The sequence below is a fragment of the Kryptolebias marmoratus genome, linkage group LG17 (genome assembly GCF_001649575.2).
Source record: "Kryptolebias marmoratus isolate JLee-2015 linkage group LG17, ASM164957v2, whole genome shotgun sequence".
NCBI classification, from domain to species: Eukaryota; Metazoa; Chordata; class Actinopteri; order Cyprinodontiformes; family Rivulidae; genus Kryptolebias; species Kryptolebias marmoratus.
The window spans coordinates 23,547,071-23,562,433 of record NC_051446.1 but is presented as its reverse complement, the minus strand read 5'-3'; the positions used below and the strand labels follow the sequence as shown (position 1 = coordinate 23,562,433).

Sequence of the window (15,363 nt, the reverse complement as noted above, 5' to 3'; positions counted from 1 at the left end):
TATTTAAATAATAGGAAAAAAAAGAACAAAATCCAACACACCAGCTTTTACTTCATTATGACTTTATGCTTGAGATAAAATGAACAAACCAGGAATATCAGGACTGCAGTTCACAGAATCCTCCTCCGAAGTGTAATATTATTGCGCATAGATCAAAATAAACTTCATAAATAAACATGTAAGGATTTTTATTCTTGGCAGTTTCTAGAAATAATTAAATCAGATAACTAAAGTTATTAAAACCCCCAAAATAAAACATTAAAGGTTTGCTACGTGAAGGATCTTTTTGTGTTCGTAGACCTTCCTAACAGTGGCGGTTAAGTGCAAAATATGCAAACTCTGAAATATATTAATTTCCCCAAATCTTAATTAGCAAACAACGCGTGTTTTATTCGTTTTAATATGAATCAAACAAGTGTCCCAACACACGAGCAGCACGACAAATACTTTCTGAATTTCCTCGAGCTGCAGACGAAATCTTCTTTGTCGTTTATTCGTATATTTACACTGAATGCATCTGTGCAACTTTGGGTTGTTTTGGTTATTTAAAAGGGAACAAGCTATGCGATGCATTTTGGCATGTGATGAGAAGAAAATCTAATTTAATTTAAAAAAAAAAAAGAAGGCACGATCAAAACCGGCTGATCCGCTCGAGTGTCGTTTTTCGTTCTTGATCTTCGCTGCGGTAACGATTAAGGACGCTGAACTCGTCCTGCTTTTGCTTTGATGCAGCGGCTTTAAACTCACTGCCGCGCCTCTGAATTAGTGCAAAAGTGCTACTGCGGCGTTGAAACCCTCTCTTCTTCAGGCAAACCGGCTTTATGTAATTGCACTTGAGGTTCCTTAACTTCTGCTTTTCTTCATGTTTTTTTTTCTTGCGTTAAAAGTTCCCAGAAAGCCGCAGCTGTCAGTCTTGCTGATCCCTCTGCAGGTATTTCTTCATTCTCTGACAGCGAGGACAAGACGGGCTGCTGGACTTACAGGACCGGTGGAACACGGCTTTACAGTCGTTACACCTGGTTGGAAAACACGGAGAAAAAAACAGATTAAGGCGAGTTTGTGTCCTAGCTTGTAAACACGTGGAGGGGGACAGAGCAACACAACACACCTGACTGTGCTTTCAAACTGGAAGGGGAAGAGGATGTCGTCCGAGTGGCAGATCTGGCAGATGAAGCCCCTCTGAGTGCAAAGGTCACAGCTGAACACGTGGCTCGAGGCGTGGTGCACCAGCCTGACCAGGAAGGCTGCGAACTCTCCGTCTGCTATCTGTGGAAGACAAGACATTTAGATCCTTCGCCGCTCGGAGACGACTGGTGGAGGACAAGCGCCGGGAGCCGGACAGATACCTGTCTGAGGTCTCTGACGCTGTACAGGTGGCTCGACTCCAGCAGGTACGTCCGCTGCTCCATCCTTCAGACAAGTCAGGGGGATAGGATTAAAGCTACGGATTTTCAGATTCTAAAAGAAAAGCAGCAAAAGGCCAGCTAAAAGAATCGAAAAGCTAACTAGAAGCTAAATGTAGTAAAAGAGTAGCTACAAAGCAAAACAAAATTTAAAATAAATAAATAAAAATAGCAGAACAGTAGCTAAAGGCAAGCTAGTGCAGCAAAAGACTAGCTAAAAAATATAAAGTTGCAAAAAAGTCCCTGAAAGGGCTAACTGGAAGCTAAAAATATTTGCTAAAAAGTAGCAAAAGGCTAGCTACAAGGTAAAACTGGCTTAGCAGTAGCTACAAGTTAAAAGTACCAGAACAGTAGCTAAAAGCAGCAAACGACTAGCTAAAAAGTAAAGTTGCAAAGAGGGCTAACTAGAAGCTAAACACAGCAAAAGGCTATCTACAGTGTCAAATTAGCTAGATGAAGCAGAAGAAGACAAAAACAGGCAGATTTTACAGAGAATAATGTTTCTGAAGGAGAGCTCTGTACAATTTGTAAAAATCTAAGTTGCAAAAGTCAGAGCAGCCATCTCCTGACTGCGCTGAACGTTCTGAAGGACTAAAAAGTAAAAAAAGTCAAAGTAATGGTGGCTTGACGCAGCTGAGAACACCTGCCTGGAACCCACCTGGCCTGGAGTTTCCTGCAGGCGCCGCTGCGGCAGGTGAGCAGGTAGTCCCCCAGCAGGCGCAGCTTCTCTCTCAGGCTGTGGGCCTGAGCGATGGACTCGGAGTGCTTCACCAAGTCGGGGTTCAGCTGCTCCAGGTTCAGCAGCGGCTCGTGCTCCACCTGAGCCAACAGGTGCAGAGCTTTCCTCGACACCTGGGTGGAGACAGACGGAGACAGGCGGGACCATAAAGCAGCGCTCCTTCCTGCCTGGGGGACACGTGGCCGACGTGACCTGGAGGCTTACCTCTCGCTGCGTGAGGTCCCAGTTGTGCACCATGCGGGACGGGAGTATGGTGGTGTCCCCCTTGTGGCAGCTGTCGCAGTAGTACTGGCCTGAAAACTCACAGAGCCTGGCTCTGCCCAGGGACGGCCCGATCTGCTTGGGACAGCCTTCGGACGAGACGATTATGGGACAAAAATCGGATTAAAAACCGACAAACACCTCCAGCAGCACGAAAAACAAGCAACAAAAATTACATTTATGACGGACTTCTACATACGACTTGTTACGCCGCCACAGAAAAAAAAAAAAAAAAAGGCAAACGCGTGTCTGTCTGTTAGCAAAATATCTTGTGACCCACTGGACGGAGTTTAATGAAACTTTCAGGCAGTAATCAGCTCAGAGGTCTGCAGCGTTTACAATCAAAAAGACTCATTTTCAAATAAAACGCAAATCTTTAAACTAAACGTGTCCAGAGCCAGCTGTGATCCTCAACTGGTGGCCCGTGGGCCGCTTCGAGTTTCGTTGGGGGACGGCTTTAACGGCCACGAGGCGTGGTATATAATTATTCTTAAGATTTGTTGCTGTTTTTACATTTCAGGTCAAAAAAGAAGCTTAAATTCCTTTAAGAAGGAGAAACAAAAACATGTATTAGTTTATAGCTCTTTCGATCTGCAGTTTTTTCTCGTTCTCATTATTGTCAAATTGACCAGATTTCTTCTCAGCATCTCGTCTTAAAATTCAGTTTTCTGGTGGATTTGAGCGAAGGATCACACCGTTTGGCTGGAAGTCGGATTAACGAAGTGGCTAACGAGGAAACGAGCGACCGGCAGGATCTGATCGACGTGTTTCGCTCCCTGTACCGGTCACAATCACACATTTACAAACAAAATTTTAAATTTGACAGGAAAACTGCTAAAACTTTCCTTTTCTGAATCAATGAAACTCTTTTCTGTTAGTTTTGGTCAAAGATTCAATGAAAAGCGACCAAAGAGCTGCAGGCTGCAGGTGATCACTGATTAACTTTTGGAGTAAAAATTGCCGCCACTAAGTAATATTGGTCAACACGAAAATGGCAATAACTCCAATCATCTAAAAAGATGATTTTAGTTTGAAACTCTGACATAAAAGACGATATGCATTCCTCCCAGGAATGTTAGGTTTTTATTTTCATCGTTTCAGACATGATGCCAACAACCTTCCTCTCCCAGGAGAGGAGGAAAGAAGACAACACGGACCTGCACATTTGAAGTTCTGCGTGTCCAAGCCCCTCTCTGATGGAACCGTGGAAAGATGAACCAGGAGAACCCCGTCCTCCTTCAGTCTGTGCTGCACCAGTCTGTGCAGATTCCCGGTCGCTCCAGCGCTGGAAACCGGGGCGGATTCCTCGGAGAGTTCGTCCTCTCCGCTCTCCAGGTACGAGTCCAAAGCGCCGCGGATCAGAGCCCTCCAGGAGCGAGCCTCCTCGGCGCTCTCCGCCCGGAATCGCAGCGTCTCCTTGACGGTCAGGACTTTGAAGAAGTCCGCTCCTCCCTGGGAGACGTCGGGAACCACGTCCCGGATCTCCTCGATGGGATGAGTTAGCCTCAGGAACTTCTTTCCCTCCTCCACTCGGAAGCCCCTCAGAGCCTCCAAGGAGAGAGAAAAGACCAGAGGCGTCCAGGTTCTGGCCTCGGGATCTGTGGAGGAATATAAAACTGCTTCTTTGATAGCATCTGTTTCCAGGTCTGTAGTCCGAGTCCAGTCAAACTCCTGCGGAGGAGGAGTCCCGTCCTGCCCTCCGCTCGTCTCCGAGGACGATAGGCGTCTCTCGGGGCTGGAGGAGGCAGAGGACGGAGGGGACAGCGTGCGCTCGTCCACACCGTTACCGGATGGCCGCAGCACCTCCCACTGCTCGTCGGGGCGCGTCGCCGGGCGGCATTTGTTCACGGCCTCGATGACGCGGTCCGCCCAGTCCTCCGCCTCGTCGCGGTTGGCCGCTCGGAGGTAGAGCCGCTTCCCGGAGAAGCTCAGCTCGAAGCGGCCCTCCGGCGAGGCCAGCCGGACGTCGTCGCACCGCAGCAGCGAGCAGTTGTCGCAGCACGTCCGCTCCTCGGCGTTCAGGTAGAGGCGGAACTCGAACGGGGAGAGCTCGCAGTAGTAGTCGCGCCAAATCCCCACCGGGCCGCGGCGCTCCAGGTGGCCGAGCCTCAGCAGGCCTCGGAAGGGATTGGACAACCCTGACGGAGACGGAAACATCAGGAGGAGTCAGAGAAAAACAATTCTTATAAAAAGGATCCGACTTCAAACAAAGACAGCTTGTTTCTGATAAAATTCAAGATGGCCTCCACAGCCAGCTGGTCTTAAAACACACAGAAATGGTGATAAGTCAAGGATTTTCCACACATATTGGCCTTAAATTAAGTGTGGTAGTAACTGAGACTGACACCCAGCATATATTCTGAGCGCTGACAGATACTTATCAAAGTTTGGCCATTAACTATTTGGAGTCAGCTCAGTTTGTCTGTTAACAAAATATCTAACAAACGAGTCGACGGATTTTAATTCAGCTTTCAGGAAATATCCACAGGATGTACCTCTGCAACCAATTCACCTTTACAGCCAATACAATTAAAGATGGCCGCCGCAGCCATCTGTAACTCGGTCAGTTTTACAAATATTGAGCTAAAGTTTGGTGGTAGCAGAGAGTCACTCACAACTTTTCTAACAGAAGTCTATCTTCGTCTAAAACGCTAAAGGAAGAAAAGAAGCTAGGTGTTTAATTAGAGTTCTGCAAATTGGCTTTTAAGGAAGCAAGAAAACAAAAAGAGGATTCGGGCAGTCTACAAAGGTCAGTGTAAGTGAATAAACGTCATCTCGTTGTTTCCTCCAGCTGACCAAGCGTCTGACTCACTCCTGCAGGGCGACATTTTACCGCCATCTGGTCACACCCAGACGTTACGTAAGAAAAGCTGCTTTCTAACAAGGCGTGAAGGAAATCACCTGCTGGAATAACTCATTCCACGCTTTCCAACCGTGCAGGAATTTTGTCTTTCCGGTTTTATTTAGCTTCTTTTTATGACGACATCCACTCAACCCCTGGCATGTTTTATTTCCTGTCTACTATCAAAAGATTTAAAGCATTTTTATGAGCCGTCCAAAGGTTTGAGCCTCTGTAATTCATTTCCATTTTGGACTTGTTTGTTTGTAAAACACCTCATGAACCACAGGACAGATTTTATTGAAACGTTCGTCTACAACTGACAAGAAAACACAGAAACGGCTACAACTTACATACGAGGAACTAAAGCTTGTTGCGTCATAAGAAACGAGAAAATTGTTTGTTTCCCTGAGGTGGTAAGAACAAAATAAAAGCTCGTTCTAGACCAGGATATTTCAGACATCCAAAAGCAAGAATGTCAACAATTCCGCTTTTATTTTAGGGGGAAAGAGAACAACTTCCTTGTTTCTTGCCTCATTTGTAGCAGCTTTTATTCTGAAACTCTGGCAGCTTTGATCATCCGTTTTGTGGCTTTCGGTTTTCAGGGATAAAACATAAAGATTGTGTAAAAATACCTATTTGTCTGCGATGCACGACACTGGGAGGGGACTGGCAGGCGCCGAGCTCGGCTGCGGGCGCGGACGGACTCGTTTCTTCGCCGTCTGGCACCTGCTCCAGGTGAGGCTTGTAGATGTCGTCGTCAGAAATCCAAGAGCGGGAATGCTGCGAAACGTGAAAATAAATCACTCAAACTGATGCAAACAAAAGCTGAAGAGTGGGTTTATTTAAAGATCACATGAACAACGTTAGTTCCTGTTAAATCCTGCGTTCATATATATTGCATAAACTGAAGCACGAATCTGTTTAAATTGACCAACTTGAACAGAACAGCCAAGGTGTGGAAACAAAGTTTCCTCACATCCTGCAGCTGTTCCCGTTTAGAAATCACACTTTGACGTTAAAACCTTTTCATTTTTCCCAACATGTGTTCGCAGCGCAGCAACTTCCTGTGCTTTACTTTAATCAAACATCCCGCCACAAGAGCGGTTTCGTTTTCTGATCAGCTCGATTGTGCCGAGGATAACATGACTCCTCATGATCTCACTATTGATTTTTCAAGGAAAATAAATTAATTTAATCAAAATTCTTCTAGGAATTATTGAAAAACTTGTGCTGATTTTCCACCATGACATTGATTTAGTGTTAAGACATTGTGTTTGTCTTTTCTCCAGTGAATAGACCCGTTCACTAATCCAGGAAAAAGCTCATTTCTGTTTGTTTCTTATCTGTAAAATCCATAAAAATCTGCATGTCCTGAAAAGTTATTTGTCTGCTGAGACTTACTGAAAGCGAATCTGAGGACAGTTTTCTGCTGACGATGCTCGCAGAGCACTGTGATGCTTTACGTGTTTGACATTCAGAGTCGTTCTTCTCCGTTTCTTTGATTTCCTGAACCGGTTCTGGATCTTCCTCAACGCCAGCCTCCACGGGTTCGACAACCGAGGGGACCACGGTTGGTTCCGTTTGGCGGCTTTCCTCGGGTGCCGGCGGCTCGACGGAGGACGGCGGGGGCTCCGGGTCAGAACTTGGGAGCTGTTCCAGCGGGTCTTGGGGTGGGACAGCGTGACTTTGGGTCTCGCCGTCTGAGCCGCTGAAAGTGGCGATCTCTGAGAACGGATCGGCTCCGGTGCTGGAGACAAACGAGTCTTCTCGCATGGAGTCCTGACTGCACCCACCGTTCTCCTGGAAGTCCGTGTGCACGCTGCGGAGCGAATAAACATGTTAGAAATAATACATTTAATGGATCTGTAAATTTAGTTCAAGAGAAGGTCGTAAAATCCAACATTAAAAGAAAGAAAAACTGTAAAAATCACAAAGTTTCAGGGATTAAATTCTCACAAATGAACATAAAACTGCAAAAATCTAATCTGGAGTTTCAAACAGAGACAAAACATAGGACAGCTGGGATGTTTTTACACCTATAGATTCATCTACTTACAGGCCGAATGTGATGTTTAACATTTACCTCAATGAACAGAAATAAACAACTGTAAATAATAAGTAAGTAGGCGTAGATATAAACATACGGTAGATTTGTCAGATCTGAAACAGAACATTATGACTCTCTAAAGGTTCGTTTTTTATGTTGCAAGTTTTGAAGTGTTAAAATAATTACCCAACTTCTGACAACACTGTCAGGCTTTTCTTTTTTTCCCCCCCCTTTTCAAAAAAATAACTCTCAGGTTTCAGGAAGTTGCTCTCGAACAAAAAGCCTGAAGCTTCAGAATGCAGTTTGGGTATTTAAGGGATTAAAACACCGGCTCATCTCGTCTTTTTTAACTCCAGCAGGGAAAATGAAAACACACCATCAATGTGAGCAGGTTTCAGGCAGCACAACGCCCCGAGGAATGAGATAAATGTCCAGGGTCAGACGCAGACTGAGGGGTGGGGATCTTTTGGCACCTCTCTATTCGATTATTATTCAGCGCAACATAAGTTCACGTCTCACTGAGCTGCGACTGACAGAACTGGGAGAAAAACGGCAGATTTTCCGCCGCAGTCCGGCTGATTTCTGAGCGTTTGTGACCAAGCGACTAGCGAGCCGTGTGGCCGTGTTTTAAGAAAAAGGCGTGGCCTATTTTGACGTTTGTGGCTTCGGAAAACTGTATTCTTGGCCCGCTTTGGCAGCTGCCGCAGTGTTTATATTTCACCTACTGGCATACATTACAGACATTAAGATTTGGACCAGAAACAGACGTGTTAATCCCGTCCTGTACAGACGTTATTACAAAGTAGGAGACTGAAAATGCAGCAGCTACAGTAGTTTGCTGCCCATGTTATTTAATACGGTGCCCTGATTACTAAAGATCGGCATCAGAGATAGAAAAGCTCTAATTTAGACCAGTTTCTAAATAATCAGAGAACATTTAAAGACATGAACGCTGTCCACATCCTTTAGAAGTAGCAGCAACGGGATCTGATGTACTGTGGTCTTTCTTGTGAACGTTATTTTTTCCCCCCCTCTTTAAACCTCCGAGAAGCTGAAGTTCTTCCGCACTTCGAGGTTCTGCTTGCTGCGTTCTTCGTGACGTTATAACAGTTAAATATTAATCAGTCGATTCGGAACCGTTCAACTCCTACCACAGAACACAACTTTTAGAGAATTAGTTATTTTAAAACATTTGAGAGGACCCCATCCTTAGATCTGCTTCAAAATAAAGAATAAAACATACAAACTCACTCTTTCCGTGGCCTCTTGGTGCTGATGCTGATATTAATGGGAGCATCCAGGTCCCCCGGAGACCATGGGTCCCCTGCTGGGCTGCGGGGGTCCTGACCCTGCAGGAGGCTATCGGAGCTCAAGCTGGATGAGAGCTGAGAGGACTCTGTGGTGTCCAGGCTCACGTTCGAGGAGTGGAGCCCAGGTTCTCTTTGCAAAACACCCGCCTCCTTCAACAGCAACACCGGGCAGCACCTCTGCGCTTCGGGAGCATCCGACGAGCCCGACGACTGAGACGCCGTGTCCCATGATTCCTTGTGCTCTGGCTTCAAGGTGGAATGGTCTCCACCGTTGATCGGGAGGTCGAGGGCGCCCAGCAGGGCCAGGGGGCACAGCCCAGCAAGAGCCAGAGGCGTGGTGGTCCATTCGTTGAGAACAGCCGACTTGTAGGACAGGTTAAAGGTGAGCGAAGCCAGGCCCTGGAGGTAGCTGAGCAGGACTTCCCGCTCCTCTTCGTTCAGGAGCAAGGCGCCGGGCTGATAATGGGCGCGCAGCTTGGAGTCCTCGCGAAACAGAGACGCCAGGTAGCACTCCAGGAGGCCGTGGTTGAGGGCCAGGCGCAGCCACGCTCTGCAGCGCCCCACGTCCGTGCCGAGGAAGTTGATCTTCTCCAGCTCCGTGATCACGTCGCTGCAGAAACAGAAGCTTCATGAATCACAGATCTTTGGTCTAGAAAATGCAACAACAACAGAGCATCGGCGTTCTTTAGCTGCTCTGACCTACCGGTGAGTAACGGTCTTGAGGAGGCTCCAGAAAAAAGGCTGAGGGAGGGGTCCGCGGTCCGTCTTCCTGCCTCGGCCTCCCGCTTCAGAGCGGATGTACTTGCTCTTGAGCCCGTGGATGAAGATGGCCTCCAGGGCGGAGCAGAGGAGGTTAGCGTCTCCATCTTCACTGGTGACCACGACTTCCGACGTCACGTAGCGTTTCTGCAGGGCCTTCAGAGACTGAGACAACTTCTCCTTGATCTGCGACACGCGGGAAAGAAAAATATCAGCGTCTTTATCTTGTTGGAGTGACATAAAAAATAATTTAATTAAAGGAGAGCATTCCTTGTCACCCGCCGCCTTTCATGCAAGAGTTTTGAACTAAAATCATTTTATTTTGTAGCCGTTTTGGTCAAACCTACAGAAGTTAATGAGTTGTAGTAGTACTGGCAAAATTAAAATTTGTCCCGTGGTTCATGAGATGTTGTGCCAATGGGAAGACGTCGCCTTTCTGTGGCGTGTCGTTAAAAAACTTAGCGTTTGTAGAGAAACTGGTTATCGGAGCCGCGGAGCAACAAACGAGAGGCTTAACTCGATCTGCTGGTAAGATTACTCGCAGCACATTTCCTGCTTTCTAAAACGCAGTTTGATGAGAAGTATGTGGGGCAAAGACAGCATGCATGATTATGAAACACCGGCAGCAGATCAGTGACTGTCACAAGTCGCCCGCTGTCAGCTGAGGCAGACGATCATAAACACAGAAAAGTCAAAGCATTATTGTGCAACAACTTTTCAGCAAAACTCAAGGCTCTGAAACTTCTTCAGTCTGAGCTTTTAAACCAATAAGCATCTCCAGAATTGAATCCATGTCTGACTTTTTGTAACGCCTAAACAGAAATATGAGCTATTAATGAAACAAGAACAAGAACTTCTTCACACTTTTATAGGCAGTTCTGTTTGTTTATTGCCATTTTTTTCTTTTTTACCGCTTTGTTTTATATATAATAATCATTAAAAATCAGATGATCTGAAGTGAGGGGAAGTTAATAAAAGGGTTAGTCATTTTTTTCCCGACACATAAAACTAATTTCTAAAGTGTTCTTCCATTCTGCTCTTTATGTGCAACACACACACGTTAAAAAGAAACTCTCTTATCACAAAAAACTTCAGTTTAGTAAAGATCGTTGCCACTCCTGCACTTTCTCAGCCAGTTACTAAAAATGAAACAAACTGAAGACTTATTTTCACAGAAGAGAAAGTTAACTTCGCCCTCGACAATCACGAACGTTTGATGACAACATGACAAATCTGGAGGATAAAACTGCTCGCCTCAAAATCTGCAGGGAAAATTCTGGTTTCCGTGCTAAAAATGTGAAACATAATCATGAATTAAAACCTGCAACTTCTCCACATGTGTTTGCAGCATTTTAAAGATAGAAATCAAGAGATAAGTCTGCGAAACATAAATAAATTCAGAAACTAAATGCTGCATTAATTTGAACGCCACACCGATCTGTTTAATCTCATTTATGAAGCAACATGCGTGTGGTTTGACAAACTTATTTCAGTTCCAACTTTATTAGTTTTTCCTCAGACGGTGATCTATGAGCCTAAAAGGTAAAACTGACATAAACACACTCAACAAAAAGTCTTCTCGACTGTATGAGAGAATTAATTTTATCCTGATTACTAAAAAATAAAATGAAAACAATCACAAATATGACCAAACGACCGAAAAAGGAACAGCTCTCCCACACCTGTAGGATAATAATAACGCTCATCCAGTAAATCTACGTCTCAGTTTAATAAAAAGTTGTATTTTGGCGTCTGCTTTTTTTAGTTTTTGTGCCATTAAAGCTGCTATTATCCAACTAATGATCTAAAGCTTCACTTGTTACAGATGCAGCTTCTTTAAATGCAACTAAAATAGTAATAATATGAATGTTTAGCCGCAGATTTATTTATAAGTGGTTCTGCTAAAGTTGTGTGCAGTAAGCACCACACAGTAACTTCCAGTGATTAGTCCACAATCACAAATATGAGCAAATACTCATCTGTTCCTGTAATTATATATGTTTTGTACTTCCTTTCTTTGGTTCTAGACTCAAATCTGTCCCATGTTGAGTCTCTTTAAAAGCTTCAAACTGAGTGTTGTTACGACAAGACTAATAAAGGCTCGAAGGGGAGTCGAGAGAAGTGGGTTTGGGTTTGTTGAACACTGTCGTCTCTTCTTACAGCCTTTTTGGTGCGAACAGCAAAGCAGGAGTCTTCGAGCGACTCCTTTTCAAAGAGACGGCAGCTTTTACCTGTTTGACGTCCTTCGCCGCCTGTGGCGTTTCTGGCATCTGTGTGGCAAGCATCATGGCAGCTCCGAGGAAGGTTCACGCCGACATGACAACCTAAAACACACAGAATCACTCTCATTAATAGGTTATATGAATTAAAAAGTCAGTAAACTCTGCTCTGATGACATCTTAGGCGTCATGTGACGTTTAAGCTGAACAAACAAGCATTTAAAGAGTGTTCTCCTGAGCATGCAGCTTCTTTACTTCCTGTAGGATTACATTTTTTCTTTTCTCATCACGAGGATCTTCCACTGTGACACATTTCTGCAACTTCATGGTTTCTCTGAGTAACCTCTTCCAGTCATGTGAGGCTCTGATTAAACAAGCTGTCTGCAGGGAAGTAGCCTCGGATGCGAGTTCCTCAGTCAAACAAAGAGTTTTGTGAAATCACATCAGAAAAACAAGCAAAAAAAGAGGTTACCTCAAAACCGGAAGTGACCGATTTTATTACAGCTTAAGCCCTGCTATAACCACATACAGGTTTATTTATGTAACAACACACCAGGCATTGCTGTGCTAACAATGTAGCACCGCCTTATGAGTTATAAAACCTCTAAATGTCAGATTAAAATCATTTCTACTTTAAATAAACTACTTTAAACCTTTGCTAGTGCAACTCTGTGCGTTGACGCCCCAACAAAGGCGTCAAAAAAGTCGTATTATTACACGCAGATATTAAAAACAGCCCCTTTAGAGCTGAAAAAGTTAAAGAGCAGAAACCGAAACAGGATTTATTTAACCAACATTAGTTGTGCATCATAACAGTAGCTTCCTTACCGAAGCAGGCGGCGACGTTTAGCTCCAAAAAAGTCACGTTTTCAACGTGAATTCTTGCAAAAAATCAGCGATTACGTGTTAAAAAACATCAGTCCGTACAATCGCTCTCCATAATTACTGTTCAGAAGCCCTCAAAACATAAAAACACCCAAAAACTTCAGCTACAAACAGCTCGTCCTGCGGCTACAGCACAACTGAAGCGCGGTGCATCATGGGATATTAAACGACTGTGATGCTTTCAATGTTACACCACAAACATCGGAAAGGAGAACACCCCGGCAGTGGGCAAACACGTTGTGAATAAAAAATATTTTTTTCTCAGCAGCATGCTTGCTCTGATGACTTGCTAACTTTTTTCTTGTACTTTTGTAGCTCAAACCTGCTTTTGAGTGTCTAAGATTGGCAGCACAGTTTGGAAAGTATCAGTTTTTGTTTGTTTTTTTACAATATGTCTGAAATAAAAATCCACAAAACAGCTTTTTCTTCTTAAATACACACGTCATCATAAAACAGAATATTGATTTGTTCTAGCTACGTGGGGAAACCCCAGTTAACCAAACATAAACAACGATATTAAATAAAGTTGTAAGTGATAGTTGTTGTTTACGAGCTGTACATGAAGGCATCACTGTACGTCGCTGACCGCTGAGAACTTTCTGTTCTCTGATTTTAATGACAAAACAGCAGGAAATAAAAGTTTTAATCTGATATTTCACAAGAAATGGTGATAAACCACATTCGATTTTATAGTAGGAAATAAAACCACAGCGTGTCGTTGCTCGCTTACTTAAATTTGTTTTTATTTAGAAGATTACAACATATAAAAATAAAAACCATTCACTTCAAGTCATATTTAATTCAAGTTTAACACTATAAAATACTGTTTTCTTCTTAAATACAAGGTTTTAGATGGATACAAATTCAATCAAATAAATAAATGAATGAATAAATAAATACATACATTTGTATGTAAAAAAACAAAGAACAGCTGATTTTTAGCTCACTTTAGAAGTAAATGTGTAAGAAAAAATTAACATTTTAGTCAAGACTGAGAAAACAAATCACATTAAAACATAAAAAGGCAAAGAAATCACAAACAAATATATAAATAAAACAAATAAATATAGTTGATAAAAGGTAACTCCATTAAAACCTCTGATGAATAAGTGAATAAATAAATAACCCTTCATGTAACAAACATGTAAAAACACAAGATAAAAAGTCATTTGATTAATATAAGTTGTAAAGAAGTAAACAGACATAAATAACTAAATAAATAAAGCTTGACTCAGGTGTTAGTTGTGAGCGAGCAGAGATGAGATCAGGTGGTCGGCTCTCATCAGGTGACCTCTGACCTCCCTCCTGATCAGCTCCCAGGCTTCGGCGCTGTGACCCTGCAGACACAACAACGTTCCCATCATGACCCCGACACACGAGCTGAAAGCGTCACGCGCGCCACAGACGGAGAACCCACCCGTTTCTTCAGGACCTGAGCCGACAGCCTCCTGAAGTACAGGTGCAGCTTCGTGTTCTTCTTCTTCACGTGGCCCCGAGCGCCCACCTGAATTCATCACAAGAAGAAGAGCTCAGGACCGTGTCCAGGAGGTCAAAGGTCAAAGGAGAGACTGGGTTCTCTGTGAAAATCAGCTGGAACCCCGAGAGCTGAAAGAAATGAGCTAAAGAAGCTGAAACTGAGCCGTTAAAGGACAAATGAGCAACACAGTAGCTGAAAGCTAAAAGAAGCAAACAATTAGGTCAAAGCTCCAAGTAGCAAAGGGCTTAAAGTAGTTAAAGACTAGCTAAAAGATAAAAGTAGCTAAAAAGAAGCAGAACAAACAGAAAATGAGCCAAAGCAGGTTTTAGAGAACGATGATTTTTAAGGAATCTCAGAAATCTGAAAGTTTTTCTGTGGGGAAAATATTTGTAACTAAAGAGAAATCTTTGGAAAAGTTACAAAAAGCCAAAAGTCTTCGAATGAGCCGAAGGTTTTGATACACAAACAGCTAAAACAGCAGAAAGTTTGACTGTAAAAGCAGAAAGCAGCCGAGAGGAGCCGAAGGGACACGGAGGCGTCCCTCAGAGTGGACCTACACAGGAGAGCAGCTCTTCAGCCTGTTTGTTGACCACACTGAGGAAGTTCTCAGCTGTCACCTCCTCCCACGATGAAGAGCCGTCATCTTCCTCCAGCAGGGCAGACACCTCCTTCAGGACCTGAGCCGTGAAAGCTACTTTCTCCTCAGCCTGGAACAAGAAGAACAACATCAGCACGTGTTGCTGTTTCTGTCCTCCGGCTCGTTCAGGTGAGGAAGACTCACTGAAGCTCTGGCCGCCTGGCCGTACAGGTGATGAGGGAAGGCCACGGCGCTCTCCTCCTCATCCTCGGTGCTGTTAGTGGAGTTATTCCCCTGCACAAACACACAAACTCAACATCTGCCGCCCTCAGGGGAACAAAAACACCACATTCAGGGCGTCTCCAGCCGCTCACCATCATCTCCAGGAGGTTCAAGGAGTTTTCGCTGAACTGTCGGAACTTGTGATCCATCCACCTGCAGCTCAGCGAGGCGCATGCGCCGTACAGACCGAGGAACAGGCACGCAAATAAAACCCTGCTCAGCATGGTGACAAACAGATGCTGATGTCCTCCAGGTGAAGCCAGCTGCTCAGGTGTGTGTCGGGGTTGTGTTGGAACTGACCTGCAGCCGAGCCTTTAAAGCACAGCCTGCAGTTTTCATTTTCCAGACTCACCTGAGGGAAATTTTCAAATGTCAGCTTTGGCTTTCAGGTAACAAATTTCACCTTTAAAGGATGTGGACAAAACATCTGCCTAGAATATATATTGATATTGATGTGTATTAATTTAGAAAATGATTAATAATTTGACATTTTAAAGATTCTGGGAGCAGTCGCTTTTCAAAGGAAAAACATAAAAATACGAATCACCAAGTGTAGTCTGTT

General features: G+C 44.1%; 2 protein-coding genes across 2 annotated transcripts; both read right to left on the bottom strand.

Annotated features, from left to right (window-relative positions):
* Nucleotides 1–31: 31 nt before the first annotated feature.
* On the bottom strand, nucleotides 32–12,615 carry plekhm1 (pleckstrin homology domain containing, family M (with RUN domain) member 1). The gene is made up of 12 exons (XM_017439542.3): nucleotides 12,409–12,615; nucleotides 11,593–11,685; nucleotides 9,306–9,547; nucleotides 8,544–9,212; nucleotides 6,647–7,064; nucleotides 5,878–6,025; nucleotides 3,561–4,541; nucleotides 2,347–2,492; nucleotides 2,062–2,255; nucleotides 1,347–1,410; nucleotides 1,109–1,266; nucleotides 32–1,016 (listed from the first exon to the last, which is right to left on the bottom strand). The coding sequence occupies exons 2-12, from the start codon at nucleotides 11,647–11,649 to the stop codon at nucleotides 908–910; spliced, it is 3,186 nt and encodes a 1,061-aa protein (XP_017295031.1). The 5' UTR covers nucleotides 11,650–11,685; nucleotides 12,409–12,615; the 3' UTR covers nucleotides 32–907.
* Nucleotides 12,616–13,641: 1,026 nt separating this feature from the next.
* LOC108247211 (interferon a3-like) lies at nucleotides 13,642–15,025 on the bottom strand. Its single transcript, XM_037981005.1, has 5 exons — nucleotides 14,894–15,025; nucleotides 14,724–14,813; nucleotides 14,500–14,649; nucleotides 13,883–13,945; nucleotides 13,642–13,802 (listed from the first exon to the last, which is right to left on the bottom strand). The coding sequence occupies exons 1-5, from the start codon at nucleotides 15,023–15,025 to the stop codon at nucleotides 13,704–13,706; spliced, it is 534 nt and encodes a 177-aa protein (XP_037836933.1). The 3' UTR covers nucleotides 13,642–13,703.
* Between the last annotated feature and the right edge of the window lie 338 nt (nucleotides 15,026–15,363).

What these genes read in the sequence shown, in the direction of transcription:
- plekhm1 (XM_017439542.3), bottom strand. Translation starts at nt 11,649, where the DNA reads ATGATGCTTGCCACACAGATGCCAGAAACGCCACAGGCGGCGAAGGAC. An exon ending in CTCAAGACCGTTACTCACCG is followed by an intron (nt 9,213 to 9,305) that starts GTAGGTCAGAGC and finishes CTGTTTCTGCAG; the next exon opens with CGACGTGATCACGGAGCTGG. An exon ending in TGCAGGAAACTCCAGGCCAG is followed by an intron (nt 1,411 to 2,061) that starts GTGGGTTCCAGG and finishes ACTTGTCTGAAG; the next exon opens with GATGGAGCAGCGGACGTACC.
- LOC108247211 (XM_037981005.1), bottom strand. Translation starts at nt 15,025, where the DNA reads ATGCTGAGCAGGGTTTTATTTGCGTGCCTGTTCCTCGGTCTGTACGGC. An exon ending in TGAACCTCCTGGAGATGATG is followed by an intron (nt 14,814 to 14,893) that starts GTGAGCGGCTGG and finishes GTGTTTGTGCAG; the next exon opens with GGGAATAACTCCACTAACAG. An exon ending in CTCAGGTCCTGAAGAAACGG is followed by an intron (nt 13,803 to 13,882) that starts GTGGGTTCTCCG and finishes TTGTGTCTGCAG; the next exon opens with GGTCACAGCGCCGAAGCCTG.